At 41.1% G+C, this 16,341-nt stretch overlaps 3 protein-coding genes across 3 annotated transcripts; 1 reads left to right on the top strand and 2 right to left on the bottom strand.

The window, feature by feature from the left end:
• Window positions 1–15: 15 nt before the first annotated feature.
• On the bottom strand, window positions 16–4,266 carry glt8d1 (glycosyltransferase 8 domain containing 1). Its single transcript, XM_069157244.1, has 9 exons — window positions 3,959–4,266; window positions 3,735–3,833; window positions 3,333–3,543; window positions 3,037–3,154; window positions 2,852–2,936; window positions 2,638–2,750; window positions 2,390–2,556; window positions 2,159–2,271; window positions 16–1,608 (listed from the first exon to the last, which is right to left on the bottom strand). Exons 1-9 carry the CDS (start codon window positions 3,972–3,974, stop codon window positions 1,424–1,426), a joined length of 1,107 nt encoding a protein of 368 aa, XP_069013345.1. The 5' UTR covers window positions 3,975–4,266; the 3' UTR covers window positions 16–1,423.
• Window positions 4,267–4,632: 366 nt separating this feature from the next.
• On the top strand, window positions 4,633–5,989 carry spcs1 (signal peptidase complex subunit 1). Its single transcript, XM_069157218.1, has 4 exons — window positions 4,633–4,781; window positions 5,288–5,347; window positions 5,443–5,529; window positions 5,695–5,989. Exons 1-4 carry the CDS (start codon window positions 4,746–4,748, stop codon window positions 5,818–5,820), a joined length of 309 nt encoding a protein of 102 aa, XP_069013319.1. The 5' UTR covers window positions 4,633–4,745; the 3' UTR covers window positions 5,821–5,989.
• A 92-nt stretch (window positions 5,990–6,081) lies between these two features.
• Window positions 6,082–15,368, bottom strand: nek4 (NIMA-related kinase 4). The gene is made up of 16 exons (XM_069157206.1): window positions 15,124–15,368; window positions 14,031–14,297; window positions 13,742–13,939; window positions 13,368–13,475; window positions 12,900–13,054; window positions 12,525–12,669; window positions 11,238–11,855; window positions 11,086–11,136; window positions 10,756–10,905; window positions 10,424–10,588; window positions 10,047–10,113; window positions 9,702–9,814; window positions 9,348–9,439; window positions 8,975–9,192; window positions 8,755–8,891; window positions 6,082–6,832 (listed from the first exon to the last, which is right to left on the bottom strand). The coding sequence occupies exons 1-16, from the start codon at window positions 15,211–15,213 to the stop codon at window positions 6,734–6,736; spliced, it is 2,673 nt and encodes an 890-aa protein (XP_069013307.1). The 5' UTR covers window positions 15,214–15,368; the 3' UTR covers window positions 6,082–6,733.
• Between the last annotated feature and the right edge of the window lie 973 nt (window positions 15,369–16,341).

The raw sequence follows: 16,341 nt of genomic DNA, 5'->3' as shown, positions 1-16,341 counted from the left end.
TAATCAGATACGTGGAAGGTTAAATGACAAGATTTTAATAAACTTTTCACACATTTCATGTAGTGTACAAAAAAATTATAGATATTTACACCAGCCAGGTGACACTATATAAATTGTGACACTGAAGGAGTAAAGCATGTGACATTTGTGCAAAACTTATTGTTCTGTTTATGCAGAGGTTTGTCTTTATCTTAGTGGTCCACGTATAGTATTTAAAAAAACACTGACAGTTCAATATAAAAGACAATACAATACTGAGTGTTCATCTATGTCGTAGTTGATGGGACAAATTAAAATTGTAGTGTACTCATAAATTAAACTGGATTTGTAAGAATGCCATTAAGAGCAGTGGATTTCCAGAGGAACTTAAAAACACCACAACACAGTTCCTCCAGGAAATTCTGATGTTAATAATTAATGCAAATTCAACCAATTGCTGCTTTTGTGGGAGTTTGTATTTTTGCAAATATTACGTGATTTTTATTAGCAACAATCACAAAACATCTGAAGTCCCGGAGGGATTAATGTCAAAACTCCGATCTGATGAATCTTAGGTGCAATGAAATGTAACAAAATGGTATTTTTCCACAGGAAGGACTGAATTGAGGTAAAGGCGAAAGGCGTCTGCACAGTGAAGTCAAACTAAAGTGATCAGAAAGGAGTGTGTTGCTATAGTGGGGTCAAAACCGACACCATAACAGCTCAGGTAACAAGAAATCCTTTAGTATGCAAAAAAAAAAAAAAAAAATTTAGCTGCTTGTAAACATACTGCACCAACTTTAGTCATAAGACAATGGAGGCATAAGTTGTACATGAATGTCTTCTTGACACATGACATCTCGTTACTGCTGACAAGGACTGATGCAAAAGACTCTTAAAGCTGGAAAAGGCAGGAGAAGAAAAAAACCAACCCCTCTGCTTTATTTGATCTTGTCTTGTAGACAGCTGTTGCCAATACACAAACAGCAACTCTTTCTCCAGCGTCTTTCGCCTTTGAATCTGAAGTCACGTGCACAATTGGAGATTGACCTAAAGCCTTTGTTACGGGTTGGATTTTCTAGAGCCAAGACGAGGTGCAGAAATCTGGTGTTCTCTTAGACCACTTGAATAACAATATGCAGAGAGGTTAGTGTGGATTTTCCTACCCCAGCTTTAAGACGTAACACCTAATAGTGTTTCAGAGAAATACTGCTCTTATTTATTGGCAGGAAAACCGTATGTGAAAATCAGATCTTAATAGTTATCAAAATATTTGTTTTAAATACAAGTCAAAGCATCTCAACGGCATAAACTTGAGAGAATGTGACGGTATGTAGGACCCCACGTTTGGCAAATGAGAAGGCCTTACTTCGTTCCTGAGATATATATGGCGGCATGTTCGACAGGGCTGGTCGAGAAGGTTCCTGAGATCCCTTGTGTTAGTCTAACTGTCCCCCGCGTGTCTCCGCACGGGAGTAAATTTCCCCATTGGGTCGGGAATGAACCACTTGTCCCACACATCGGAGAAGGAGGACGTTCTTCCCCAGGGCTTATAGTGTCCATTCCAGTGGAGGAGTTTGGCAGCTTTCACAAACTGGGGGGAGTAGCGGTTTCCAGCACCCGAAGTGCCTGAAAAGTTGGAATTGTTTCCATTAATGTCCTATTTTCCATCCTATTTTGCATCAAAAACATTGATATGTACTTCTGGCATTACAACTAGTGAAATACGCCACACAAACACATCATCAACTCATGTAACCTGAAAATGTGCATCCTTTACAGTTAACAGAGCTTCTTAAGTCATTTGTATTTTAAAGGCGGTGAGGCTGTAGCTCAGTTGGTAGAGTGGTTTGCACACTAATCAGAAGGTTGGTGGTTCAATCCCAGCTCCTCCTGTCCATATGCCCAAGTGTCATTGAGCAAGACACTGAACCCTAAAAAAAATTGCTCCGGTGTGTTCTAAGTCGCTTTGGATAAAAGCGTCAGCTTAATGTAATGTAAAAAGGCACAATTAAAATGTGGAATACTGCTTTAAAAAAAAACAACTGTAAAAATCTTCCTAAGCAGCAAACATTTTGGGAATCTACTACCAAGTATTGTAATTTGTAAATATGCATAAAGTAAACCTCCCAGAAAGAGATCAATGGTTCCTTCTGTCAGGAATGAAACCAGGACTTACCCAGATGTCTCACGTGCCACATTGGGTCGATGGCAGAGTGACGCCTGTAAAAAACAATGAGGAGCGGAGGAGTCGTGATACTCTCCGCAAGTGTTTTACTGTACAGATCCTCCCTGCGGAAAACCACAAACACGTAGCTTAATGCAAACAAAAACAAAAAAGTTTACTGGTTTGATAGCAGAAAAGAACAGCTACCATCCGCCCATCATTTCACCCATGTGAGTAACTCACTGTGTGTTGATCTCCATCCAGTGCTCCAGCTGCCGGGTGATGTTTTGGTTCTTCCATTCAGTCAGGTTGGCGATGATGACGCCGGGATTAAAGGAACATGTGTTGGCCCTCATCGCCAGCTTCTTAATAGCTTCCTTTTTGAAGTCCAGGAAACCTAAATAGTTATTCTGTTGAAAGAGACTTTGTTATGTAACCAAGCAACGCCATATTTTCAGCGAGAAGAGTCAGATCTTGCAAGCGATGCTCACCTGGTTTCCAGCCCCTCGAATGATGCCTTTAGCAGATGCTGAGTCACAGTCGTCTGAGAAGGCCGCTGCGTGTCCTGGTTTGACGCTGGTTTCATAAAGCTCCTGAATGTCTCCTGTGATCCAACAGAACAGACAACATAGAGTCATTAAATTTACCTCCAGAAAAAATGAAAATAGACTGAAGTTAATAACGATGTTAATTCTCTTCCTTTACCTTGTACAATGATGTCGTCATCCAAATAGATGGCTTTCTCTGCATCGGCTATGTATGCAGGCAGATAAAACCTGGCAAAAGTCAACTGAAATGGACACAATTAAAACATGTTTTGCAAGTGGTGAACCCGTAAACAGCAGCATCAAAAATGACTCAGGCACTGATAGTATATTTAGTCTGCTTACTGGTTTTGCAGCCTCAAGCCTCTGAGGATCTTTAGACATCTTCCCATTGAGGAGCTCTGGCTCAAATATAACGATCTTATATTTCATATTTTTGAGCTTGGTCTTACTCAGCCACACTCTGTAGGGAAAATTAGGCAAACGTTACTCAAACCAAATAGTATTACATTATATCTCCAAAGGAAAACTGTCAACACAGTTGTTGTTTTTTATCTAATAAAATAAAGTTTTCAGTCTGTTCATCTCACTTCAGTCACTTTTATTGCATGTAGAAAAAGAGAGCAGTTTCGTAGTCTTACTTTAGGTGGTCGACGGTGTCATTTAAGGTCACGATGGTGAAGACAACATTGGCTTTACTGTTCTGGTAGACACTGTTCATGGCAGCCACCACAGCACCGAGTCTGTCCTCGGCAGCAGTGATGAGAACAGGGATCTCCTCTCCTTTCCTCACCGACTCCAGTGTGAGGTCTGGAGGAAGCTCAGACTCAAAGGGAAGGATCATCCCGGAATCTGGATCAAGACACATGTGGGATTTCACTCATTGCTTTCATGGTTTCATTAATATGAATTTGCCTGATGAGAAATGTGGAAAACAACAATACAATAGATACTCTGAGTAAAAAAAAAAAAAGTGCACCCCACATGTCTCCAGCACAAAGATTAAAAAAAAAATAATAATAAATAAAAAAATAAAAACATACCTGTGTTTTCTTTGTGCAGAAAGTCGCTGAGGTTGAGGAGATTTCGTTGAACTATGATGAGGAAGGCCACAACCAGCAGCAAAAGGATGACCACGTTTACTGAAAGCAACGATGAAGAGGCGATATCAACATGAGCAGCGGGGTCAGAGAGGAGCAGCCTTTCTCATACTTCACCAGTTTCTAGTTCTCTTTTTCATTCAGTAGTTTCATCCAAACGGACCCACCTCTCCTCAGTGTCATGATACAGGTCTCATCCGCGCTTCCGAGCACGTCTTGTGAAAATACAAAAAGTGGCTAAAAATGTCCAAGTGAACTCCGGCGGAGTCCTCGCTTGATGCGCTGTCTGCTAATGAGGAGCACCTCGGTGAAGCCGAACTGCAGCTGCACCGCTGCGTGGAATAAACACGCGAAGCCGTCCGCAAACTTAGTGGCTGTTAACCGCGTGATGGCATGCTTCCATTTCAAATATGTTCGTCGAGTTTAAGGAGGAACTCAAACTGGAAGCTAATTCACGTTGAAGCCAAACTGCCAACTCAACATCAACAAGTTTATACGTTATCGCAATTGCACGTACAAATAGATGTCTAAAACGTGCCTGAATGCAAAAAATGACATTTTCTTGCCGTTTGCTGCTCGCAAAAAATAGCAAGACCTTAATCGTGGTGTGTATACATATTTTCAAGACTGTACATTTCGGGAATATGTTAAAATATTATGGATAAAAGATAGCCGCTACACATTTTAACAGGCAATACTGAAGGCAGATAAAACGTTTCACCAACAAAAAAGCCCCCACATTTGAGCGTAACACATCACTTCAGCCATTCCCGATTGCTTTGAGCTCTGCGGACATGCGCAGTTAACACAATAGGAAGCGCGCGAGTGGGTCTTTTCCTCAATACGACGCATCTTTTTCAGACCGGAAGTTCGACTGCTTCGTTTGGACAATTTCGATTTGCTTCTCTGGAGGCAATATTTTTCATTGTATGGTTGTTCGTTTCAGTCGGAAACATGCTGTCTATGTTTAAGTCCATTCCCACGCACATGGTAAGAGATAACGCGGTTATTTGCTCGACTGCTGCAAACTAGCCATCAGTTGTTTCATTCATGCTGTTGGATCGCACTAAAGCTAACGTTAGCTGCTGTGGTTACACAGGTAACAGCTGCTCGGAAAAGTCACGTTTTTGTATCCTCCGCAGCCCAAACTAGCCAACAAAATGTTATCTGTAATTCAGCAAAATCACATATTTAAATACACAAATCAACGTAGATGCCAGTAAATATTAGCTGTTGCCTGAAGTCTGTGAAACTGGAACATATTGGGAGCTGGAACGAGGAGTTTGTTGTTGTAAATTATGAACAAGCTCGTGCTTCAGTCACTCGGACTTTACAGAACCTGTTGAAAAGATGAGATCAGTTATCACGCAAGTTTCAGTAGCTACTGATTGTGGTCAGCTGCATCCATTGCTCACACTTAACGTACACTGTGCTGACTTGGTTTAATTCATGTTGCATTCATTGATCACTTTATTCTTCTGTTTATTCTCTTACAGGATTACAAAGGTCAGAAGCTGGCTGAACAGATTTTCCAAGGAATAATACTCATCTCAGCGGTAACTAACGGAGACACACGCAGAGTGGCAACACATCCCACAGGAAGTACCACCTGTAGTCGTGTGCACTGATATCATGTGTGTTTTCCTTACAGGTCATTGGATTCATATATGGCCTGATCATTGAGCAGTTTGGGTGGACGGTGTACATAGTCCTGGCAGGTTTTGCTGTATCTTGCGTGGTAAGTTTTTGTTTTTTGTGTGAAGAAATAGATGAATTCAGGTTTAACACTAGACAAATTGAGAATTAAGACACATTCCTGAGGTTGGACACCATGTCAAGACTTCTTCTCGGGGACCACAAACAGCAGCCAACATTATATAATTTTGTAATTTCTGTCCTTCAGTTGACCCTCCCTCCATGGCCGATATACAGACAGAATCCTCTGCCCTGGCAGCCAGTTGTACCGGAGAGCTGCGGGGAGCCCAACCAAAAACCCCAGGAAAGCATCAAGAAGAAGAAGCATAAATAAACCCGAACTATCCCTGTCCGGCCGTCAGTACATCTTTTTATATGGGAAAATATTTTGAGGTTTGTCTCACAATTCACATTTCATGCAGTTATGAAGAAAACTTTGTTACAGTCTTGATCAGTCAATAATAAATCACTTGTGTTTCAAAAAATAAAAATGATGTACGGTCTATGCTTTATAAATGGGATGTTTCATTTCTACTCAGATTTGTTTATTTTTTGTCGCTGTCAATGAAATGTGTTTATTGTGGGTCCAAACATTATGGAAAGTGCATGTAAACAAAAAACACATTTAGGATTTATTAGAAATAATTGAAACGTTAATATCTACAATCTATCTACATTACAATATTTTGTGTGTAAGAAAATACAATCTACCAACAAAAGTGAGATTTAGTGTCTTCGATGATACAGAATAGGTAAACAATTATTGAAATTCTGGTTTGCATCATAAATAAGCGAGCACTCCACTACAGCAGGTAGAAAGACATGAAGTGCTTTAACATGACTGAACTCTTTGCATAGGCATCCAAAAAACTTTAAGGTAAATTTCACATTATGTGTTTACAATGAAATGAGATTTATAAAAACAATTTTCTTTACGCATGACTGCCTGTACAAGCTTGTGTGTGTTCCAGGACAAAAACCTGCAATCATTAATGAGAACTCGCATGCTGTCACAAGGAAGAAGGTAGAAATGTTTTGTAACCAGAGTGGTCGAACTGACAGGAAACAAATTCCTCTTCAACCGGTTTTCACTAAAGTACAAGTTTCTGCTTGAAAACTGTTTCTCCCATTGACAAAAAAGTATTGAAAGGCAAATCTGTGAAGACGCCAGCCTCTCGTGAGCAAAGCAAGTGTTCACAAATAGTATGGCAACGCAAATGATTCTCCTCACTTATATACAGTGTCCTTTAAACCTTGAAGGCAATATCCTCAAAGAATTTCAGCTGCCTCACCATCACAGCATAAGACTGGTACTTCTCATCCCCCATCTGGTCACGAAGGCACAGCTAAAAAAAAAAATAATAATAATTACAGTGGGCCACTAAATCTCTCCTAAATTTGGAAAGTCACCAGTAGCAATGTTTGCACTAAATAAATTATTTAGTCTTAACTAACAAATACCTGTCAAGAATAAAACATTTATTTCATGTAAAGGCCAAATGAAGTTAAGAATCTCCCTCAATATCAAATAAATACCAGTGTAAAAAGAGGAGCAGTTTGTGAGCAGTGTACTTCCAACGTGTGCATTCATGAGGAGACTGCTGGTTATGTGAAGCCCCTCCCGTTGTCAGCTGATGCCGTTCACCTGGTTCTTCCAGGCTATAAAAGCAGGGCCATGTGATTGACACACATCCACTCACTGCTTGCATTACTGACTACTGATTTTCAGCCTATTCTTGGTTTTGTTTTGTTTGAGCCAGGCCTCCCTTTTGTAGGCTGAAGTGGCTGATTTTAATACGAGACCAACCAGGTTGTTTTCACTTCAGTGTGGTGGAGAACGTGGATGAAGACGATGTCTTGGGAGCATTTCCCTGGTTTCCAAAGGGTTGGCAGTTTCTGGTCGCCTGTTTGGTTCTGGTGGAATCGGTGCATACGTACCCACCACCGGTATCTGTCCGAAGACTACGGTTAAAAGTAGTGAATAGATTCGGCCAAATAGCTTTGGATCTGTGGCTTTATTTTACCCTCGTTTCTGTTCTGGTACATGTATTGTTTGTGGGTTTGCAGCTTTAGAAACATGGCTAGCATTAAAAAAAAAAAAAACTTGCTTGCTTATCATGGTGGTATCTAACTTGAAGTTATGTTTAAACTCGATATAAGAAAAGATCAAGAATTGCAGTGAGTTAGCAGTTCACCTTTAAATAGTGTTGTCATGTATGTAACTTGGATGTTTGGTGTGGTACTTGGTGGAAGCACCACCACTCATGCTTTGACTTTGTGCGAGCTTTATTGTTGCTTGGTTTTCTCTTTGTTTTGTGTGTTGATGATGTGTTGGTTTGCTCGTGAGCCTTTTGTTTAGAGCAGGGGAGTCAAACATGCGGGCCCGCCAGAGGGTCCAGCTCGGCCCGCCGGATGACTTTGCTAAGTGTGAAAATTACAGAAAGACATAAATTGCATTTCTATGAGAATATGGAGGTTTATGAGTACAAACGTTTTGTAATTTTTGTAATCGATCCAGTAATTGCTTCAAAAACAGCGTAAATGCGACGTCTGCTCCGGAGGCAGAAGCGCTCGCTGCTCGCTTTGTGGCGAGGGAATCTGCAGAGGAGAGCCCGGGCAGATAAACAGTGGGCTGATGTCTGAGTTTTTGGTCTTTATGTTTCTAGTTTATTGTAGAACGACCTTTTTAAAATAAGGTCCAAAAACCTTCACCAATGATTTAAACATAGAGAAATACTGTCGTTATGTATGCGTTATTATGCTATGATTTTACTGGTCTGGCCCACTTGAGATCAAAGTGGGCAGTATGTGGCCCCTTAACTAAAATGAGTTTGACACCCCTGGTTTAGAGAGACCTTTGGCTATGCTACTTGGTTTGGAGCTCATTTGTTAAATTCCAGTGTTTTTTGATTGGTTTCTAGAATTTTGTCAAAGCGGCGTGTGGTGGTTGGTTTTCTGGATGCTTGATTTGGTGTTGGACACTTGTGATGAGCTCTGGAGCTCCTTCTGGATGTGAGGTCTGGTAAGAGGGGTGGTTGGAAGGACAGGTCTTTGTTTTAAGTCTTGCGTGGACTCTACTTGTCACATTCTCCGAGCCAGTTTGTGACTGATTTCAACATAAATACTTGAGTCATGTTGATTAAAGTAAAATCAATCAAATAGAGTAGAAAAGTCTGTCTTTCAAAATATTTCAACCGTATTTTTGTATAAGGGTTAAATGAGGGCCGGTCCTTTGGCGGGATCGTGATGTCTGATGTGTTCTACTTGCCTCTCTTTTGGCATCATCCTCCTCCTCCATGATTTCCAGCACTCTGTTCAACAGCTTGATCCCCAGACCTTTTACCACATCTGTCCTAAGGTGCTCTATGGCTCTTCTTATCTTGGCAGGACCAGATTTGGAGCCCTCTGCAGAGACACACTTGTTAAACACAAAGAAGCTGCAGGATAGCTGACCGACTGATAGCGATAGTTTAATAAAAGCATTTAACCTATTGGTATTTCACCGAGCGACAAGTTCTCTGCTTCCTCTCGCGCCTTCCCATGAAGCACCAGGGTGTCCCTGTACTTCCTGCTCAGTTTGAATTCTGGCAGCGCTGTGGAGCCAAATCTTCGACTGTCCACCTCATTCACACCGTCTCCAACATCCATTCTCAAAGTTTGAGTCATCATGTGGACTAAATCGTGCATGTCGCTGGATTCAGTCTTTCTGTAGAGAACCCATAAATAATGGATTATACAGGAAAGTTTCACATTTGATGTTAGAACTCCACAGCAGTAAGGTGATTATATTACAGATCATTTATATTTAGGTTCAGTTTTATGGTTCAATCAAGTTACTTGATTTTCCTGTTGTGCTCCCACCTTTCCCTGTAGTCTCCCTCCGAGCGCTCTGTGGAACTTGTGGACGAGCTGCACTCGTCTTCATCTGACTTATGCTCCAGCAGCTTGTCCTGCTGTAACACAACACACCCCATATATGTGGCAGATGTTCTGACATGCTTTAAGTTCACTATAGCATTGACAGATTAGCCTCCAATTTACTGAACACAGGCAAAATTCACCCTTAATCACTCTTGACTAGTGAATCAGGACAGGTTCATTCTATAGAGAAGTTAAGAAATGAACAGTAAAAACAAGGCACATCCAGCCTTTTTTTTTTTTTTTTTATACTGTATGAAATCCGACTGACTGCCACAGTGATCGGAGTGTCTGTACCTTACAGTGGGACTGAAAGTCAGACTCTGAAACAGATCCAGTAACTGCAGCACTGTTGTATTCAGCCTTGGTGGAAGTGACGTCATACGATGCCCTTCGTACAGCACTAACACCTGGGGACAGCAGAAAAGTAATAAAAGAATCTAATTCATTTTTATAGTGCTGTAATAATAGAATATTTGAGTTCCAATGTGCACGTATACATCTGTTTCCCAGTGATTAAAGGCGTAACAATGTGTGTAGGAAAGTGCATTTTCTATCACTTGACTTGTTCTGTTGGTCTTTTTTGTTATAGATCCAATTTCAATAATGTGTTTTCAGTTGCTGCTGGAGCAGAGAAAGTACCTGGTTGGTTGGCAGTGTCCTGGGACTGCCTTAGCCGTCTTCTCTCTCTGGCGGTCAGAGGACGATCCTGAAAATAACACCGACCTTTATTTTCTGTGACTGATAAACTGCCTCTGCTGATTTCAGCTGGAACAGAACATTAAACCATGAACCATGAAAAATTACAACAAAAATAATGTTTTTTTGTTTTTTTACTGCTACTAAAAAAAAAATACTGCTGCCAGTTGATACAATTAATTAATTACAATTAATGTTAAATTAATTAATACAATGATTAATTTGCCAACAAAGTATGTGTCATATGCAGAATAGATATATTTAGAAATTCACATGGCTGGGCAATGACATGGCCAGCGTGGAGCGGGGAGCGCTGTCACCTGTGGTTGTGATAATAATCCGTCCCCACAGTAGCTAACTGAGGTGGAGGTTGCAGTCACACCAGCTTTCTTGCTCTCCGTGTTCCTCCTGCTCCTCTTCCTCGCTTCTACAGCGACACGCTCAACAGGAGGTTGAGGTAAAGGTCGAGGAGCGGCCGCTTTGGGCTAAAATATTATAAAACAGATAATCAGTTCAGGAAAAATTGACTGTAGAGTCAGAAAAAGAACATAAACCAGTTTGTTTGTTTTTATCATAAGAATGGCAGCTGTACATTTTACATAATATGATTGCGTTCCAGTACCCATACATTAGCTCCTGTATTTGTGTTTACCTCGTCTGGATCTCCATGTGCTCTTCTTACGTGCTTCCCTCTGTGTTGCTGTGATATTGAAGGCTCTGATGAGAAGTACAGCGGTGTTTGCCATGGAGCAGTTTGACCTGGCTTACTGGCGAGAAAGGGTGATTCCTCCTGAAGCGGCTCCTGAGAAGAAACAATTACACTTTTTTTTTTTTATTGTGGCACAAATCTTCCTACAATACAAGAAAAGCTTCCTGCTCTATGTGCTGTTGGGTGTTAGCAGTTACACATTCAATTCACGGGCTTTATTCGAGTAATGGCAGGCAAGACTTCAGAAAATGAGTATGAAATGTTAATGCTCACCAGTGATGGAGGGAGCGGCTCTAAGAGCTTTTCAGTAGATTCTAGGTTGTCCTAAAAAGAAACAAATGAACACAAAAGAATGAAAAAAAAAATAATAATAATCCTTCATCCAAAAACCATGGAAGTACTGCTTTGTTCCCAGAGCCACTTACTTGGATGAGGTGTTGAGTAGGAGGATGTTTTAAAAGGGTCACAGTGTCATTGTTATTGTCCACATTCACCTCCACAAGGTCGTCAATGTCTCCTTGATGTGGGTTCTGCACATCAGCTTCTTTAAGTAACTCCATTGTGTCCATTTTATCATCCATTTTATCATCCACATCAGTTATCAGCTTCTCCCCAAAGACAGAAAATGTATCCCTGGGGTCTGGTGGGGCCGGCGGCTGAATGTCTGATAACCCATTGGATGCCGTCCTCTCGTCTCCTCCCCTGCTGTAAACACCTGATACGGACCTCGGAAGGGGTTTAACGGGGGGAGGAGGGGATGAAGGATCCGGTTTCCCTCTTCCCTTGCTGTCTTTGTTCACACTGTAAGTCACGGGTTCATTAGCTGCCCGGTGGTGTGACACAACAGACTGGGGCCCCTGCACCTGTCCCTCCATCAGGTCCTCATCCTCCTGTGGTTGGATATCAATATTAATGTTGTTGACGGTTGCTAAGGATGCTTTGAGAGCGTCAGGGGAGGATGGTTTGGGTGGTGGAGGCGTCTGCACTGCAGCGCGGTCTGTCACACTGTGTCGTGATTTATGCTGCTGTGATTTGTCTTCTTTCTAAGGATGCAGAGAAAAAACAACAACATTTGAATCAGTAACGATTCCCTAAAATGAAAATGCTGCATAGTAATCGGAAGAATCCAATGGATTGTTTTTAACATCATATAATTATAATAAATCTACACACATCTATTGAGAATACATTTAGGGAACCTGGATATAGTATCAGATATGTTATAAGCATGAAAATTCGGCCTCTCAATAATGCTGAAGATCTTTGTATGGATTCTGTGTCGAAACGATCTGGAAAGCATTACAACAACGCCACGCTCCAACAACTGCTTACTGTGACCGAGTGAAGGTACTTTGAAAAAGCAAAAAGACAGTTATCTGTATGCCATCTATTTGCTAAGCAGAGCAGCCATCTCTCACTGTAGCATTTATTACAACTAACATTGCTCAGGATTGGCCGGTTACGTTACCATCGGCGACGGAAATATCCAAAGGTAAATAAATACTTTCTATTGAAGAGAGTTAGAAGAGTGTTGTTGTTTTTTTAATGAGCAGAATTAAGTTGGCAAAATATAATGCAATAAAAGAAACAAATTGTCTGCTTCTTCTCATACTGAAAGGGTCAGGGATTACAGTGCAACATGTACAACACAAAGTCCCTGTTTGTTATTATTACACGATTATATTAGGAAAATATCATCATCACTAACTCACCCGCTTCACGCTGGCAAGAGGTTCCGGCTGGAGATTTGGAGGCGGCCTCTCAGGTTTTGGCTGACCTGCCACCACTGATGGTGCACTGCTGCTCTTGCAGTCATCGCTGTCACCCACGGCTTTTTTCCTTGACTTGGCAGTTTTTCTGGAGTAGTAACAAGCAAAACAAATATAAGCATCTGAGAAAAGACTGGTCACTGGATTCAATGCCAGCAGCCAAAAGGAGGGAAAGAAATTAATATCTGATTGTAGAAACGGTTTCCAGTTGAAATATACAAAGAAAGAGAAGTTTAGGTAGCGTTGGTTGCTTTGCATGAAAATAATTTGAAAACGAAATGTAAAATACCAAGGCAGTTTGCTGTCGGTGACACTTACTCTTTGGTGGCCTCAAGGAACATGGCAATTTGTCGTTTTATGTAAGGCTGCCGGAGGATAAGTTTGACATCAGGCCGGTCTTCAGGTCTCTTACACAACATGCTCTTGATCAGATCTCCCAGCTGGGGATCATAGCGGCTGGGCATCTGAGGCAGCTGATGAGAAGAACAGAGGAAAGTGTTAGAAGACTGTTAAACTACTTGTTCATTACATTTCTAGAAGTTAATAAAACAACACATTGCTTTTAAAGGGCAGAAAAAAATACTTATGTTCAACCAGTCAAACAATGTTCCTGAACTTTTTTGACACATAATGACCAAAACAACCTAAGACTCAAAAAGCCATATTTACTATATGGCTTGAAAAAGCCCAAACCGTTTACTGTAAATATAATAAATTGTGTAACTAAGTACCGACTGAAAGTGAAAACCTGACCACAACAGACATATGTGAAAAATTGAAACCCACCTTTCCCTCCACAATGCGATACACCAGTGAGTTCATGTCCTTGGCATTGAAGGCATGTTTCAGTGTGGACATCTCATACACACAGCAGCCCAGCGCCCATACATCTGACTAGAGAGAGCACATTGAATTATCAAGCCTGTTTTGCATTCAGTATTTAAGTGTGTCCAGGATAATGTGAGTTATAAAGGGATTTATTGTATCCTTTTTATTGAAGTATGTTAAATAGTTAGGTTTTTATACTGTTAAACAGGAGTTAAATAGTTATGGTGTAGTTTACTTTGTGCTTGTTAACTTGCTTGTGTAGTCATTTAACATTTATTTCATACCTCTTTGCCCCCTGTCTGGGATAATAGTGGAGCAGGTAGCAACAATACCTTGTGGTTATAGGGTTTGTTAGAGAAGAGCTCCGGACTCATGTAGTAAGGGGTCCCTATGAGTGTGTTGGCCATGTCGTTCTGGCTCTCCAAAACTCGTGCAATGCCGAGGTCCCCAACTTTGATGATGTTGGTTTTTGTCAGGAAGATATTCTGTGTTTTAAGGTCCCGATGAAGAATGTTTCTCTCGTGCAGATACTGAAAAGCAAAATCAAACCGGTGACTTCCCATGTTTGTTGTATTATGTAAAGAAAAAGAAAAAAGGTGCCAGTATCACAATACAACGTACCTGGAGTGCCATGGCTATCTGGACAAACCACTCCACGACCTGCTTCTCGGGTAACAGCTCTTCTTTTTGCTGTTTGAGCCTGTGATAGAGGTCACCACCTTCACAGAAACCCATCACGATGTATAGCTGACAGTCATCTCCCTCCCAGGACTCCCTGTACGTCACAATGTTCGGATGTCGCAGTTGGGACAGAAGCTGCGCCTCCTGCTCTGCGGCACGCCGCTCCCGCTTGGAGGAGGTGATTAAATTCAACTTCTTAATAACATACTGGGGGAAAAGAGAAACACACTTACTAATGTTGAACTGGAATTAAAGAAATGCAAACACTGTGTGTCAATGAATACAAATTCAGAACTAAAAACTAAAACAAGTTTTCTAATCAGATCACTGTGAGCTGATTAGTTGCAAACTTAATTTCGTTGTATTTTTACAATGACAATAAACTGCCTTATGTCCTTATGAGTTTCACAGTAACGAGTACAATTACAGAAGTACTTTTTATCTGATGTTAAAACAGGTTGACTGTGGTAGAGCAGGAGTTCACACATCTTATCCATATATTTCCACATGATAAAGGAGCACAAATTATGCCATGAAAACCCAGTTGTAAAAGCAATAATGTTTGGTGTTTCAAGGATGAATTTCAAACTACACAACTTTCACAAAACAATGGAGGATTAGACTATTATCATCACGATGGGCAGCAGGTAATCAAGCTATTGTGATGAAGTCTGGGATTTTTTTGGACTGAATTAGGCCTCATTCTCAAACTAAAGGATCCTTAAGGAACTAATGACAGTTTTTTTGTATCGTCAAATTTCCATGTGATTAACGACAAGATTATACTGACAGAAAACTCACGTTACCCTGTATACCTCCTCATCAGTTGAGTTATTACTATTTAGTTCACTTAATTAATCTGAACTGTAAAGTCGGCTACAAGAGCGTAAACAAATCGGCGTGTTTTTCATGCTAGCTGCGCTGTAGCATGGACTGAGGGTCTCAAAAAACATTTCACATTTGGATTAAAAAGGCGACTTATCCCAGCAGTTGTGAGCCGTGTTGAAGGTTACACACACTTTTCGTTACTCACCTGTTTTCGGTCTGTTTTGTGTTTCACTAAGTGCACTTCTCCGTAGCTCCCTTTCCCAACCACCCTGATGAAAATGTAGTTATTCATCATTCTTCAAAACGCTTCATAACGCAGCCTGACACGCTCAAACGTTACACGACGCCTCCGACCAGAGCAGAGGTGTTATTTCACGTCATAGTCCAGCAGTGAAGACGAAGAAAACATACGAAATCCGTTTGGGAAAACTTTGGTGCTAGCTCAGTGCCAGCGATGAGATTTTGAAAAGGCAGGAAATCAGCAGCAGTCGATGGTTTTTCGTCACTAGGCAACTGGCCGCTCACTGCTAACGACGATGGGAGGGGCCTACTGGACCCAAAACACCGCTCCGTTTACAGCACAGCGCCACCCAGCGTCTGGAGTAAGATTCAGCCGCAGCTTTATCAGCTAGAGTTGCGTAACTGGTTGGCACATAAAGTAGGTAATTCACCCTTTCAGCCCTCACAGGAAATTGTGACACTTTCTGTTGGCAGAATTCCCTATAAACACCCTTTTCTTGGAAACCTTCTGTTTAAAAATGTGCAAATTTTAAAATTTAATCTGTCTTTTTTGTTTTGGGAGAACTGAGAACCAGTGTTTTCTTTTTGGGGTACTTTTCCAGTTTGTACAATGCCAAACTGTTGAATGTTTATAAAGGAGAGAGAGTAAGAGGCCTGAGTGTAATAAAAAAACAACAACTTTGGCACACCCCACTGCCTCACATAAAAGTACACATTCAATTTCAATTCAATTCAATTCAACTTTATTTATACAGCGCCAAATCACAACATAGGTTATTTCATGGCACTTAACATATTAACGTCCTTACAGCGAGACGTTACAATATTATACAGAGAAACCCAACAATTCAACAATTCCCACATAAGCTGAGAGGGAAAAAAAAAAATCCTCTTTAAGGGAGAAAAACCTCCAACAGAGGGAAGGAAAAACTCCCTCTTAACAGGAAGAAACCTCCAACAGAACCAGGCTCAGGGGTGGGCGGCCATCTGCCTCGACCGGTTGGGGTGAGAGGAGAGCATAGAGAGAAAAGGACAGCATAGAGATAGAAGAGAAGAACTGTTGGTGGAGAGACATGCAGCTCCATGGTGGGACATCTGCAAAAGAAAGAAGAGAAACTACGCGAGCGAGGGAACTGAATGGAGACAACAGACAATAACAAAAAGCTATGGGAGAGAAAAGGAT

Source organism: Embiotoca jacksoni, unplaced genomic scaffold, assembly GCF_022577435.1.
Source record: "Embiotoca jacksoni isolate LCO1_2020_lvr unplaced genomic scaffold, fEmbJac1.0.p SCAF_1, whole genome shotgun sequence".
Taxonomy (NCBI): Eukaryota; Metazoa; Chordata; class Actinopteri; family Embiotocidae; genus Embiotoca; species Embiotoca jacksoni.
Note: the sequence above shows the minus strand (reverse complement) of the source record. Positions and strands in the feature narration are given on the sequence as shown.

Coding starts and splice junctions, on each gene's coding strand:
- glt8d1 (XM_069157244.1), bottom strand. Junction 3,155..3,332: donor GACACCGTCGACCACCTAAA/GTAAGACTACGA, acceptor TTTTCCCTACAG/AGTGTGGCTGAGTAAGACCA. Junction 2,937..3,036: donor GGCTTGAGGCTGCAAAACCA/GTAAGCAGACTA, acceptor TGTCCATTTCAG/TTGACTTTTGCCAGGTTTTA.
- spcs1 (XM_069157218.1), top strand. CDS start 4,746: ATGCTGTCTATGTTTAAGTCCATTCCCACGCACATG. Junction 4,782..5,287: donor AGTCCATTCCCACGCACATG/GTAAGAGATAAC, acceptor ATTCTCTTACAG/GATTACAAAGGTCAGAAGCT. Junction 5,530..5,694: donor GTTTTGCTGTATCTTGCGTG/GTAAGTTTTTGT, acceptor TCTGTCCTTCAG/TTGACCCTCCCTCCATGGCC.
- nek4 (XM_069157206.1), bottom strand. CDS start 15,213: ATGATGAATAACTACATTTTCATCAGGGTGGTTGGGAAAGGGAGCTAC. Junction 10,589..10,755: donor CACATGGAGATCCAGACGAG/GTAAACACAAAT, acceptor ATAATATTTTAG/CCCAAAGCGGCCGCTCCTCG. Junction 6,833..8,754: donor AGGATGATGCCAAAAGAGAG/GCAAGTAGAACA, acceptor TTTTTTTTTTAG/CTGTGCCTTCGTGACCAGAT.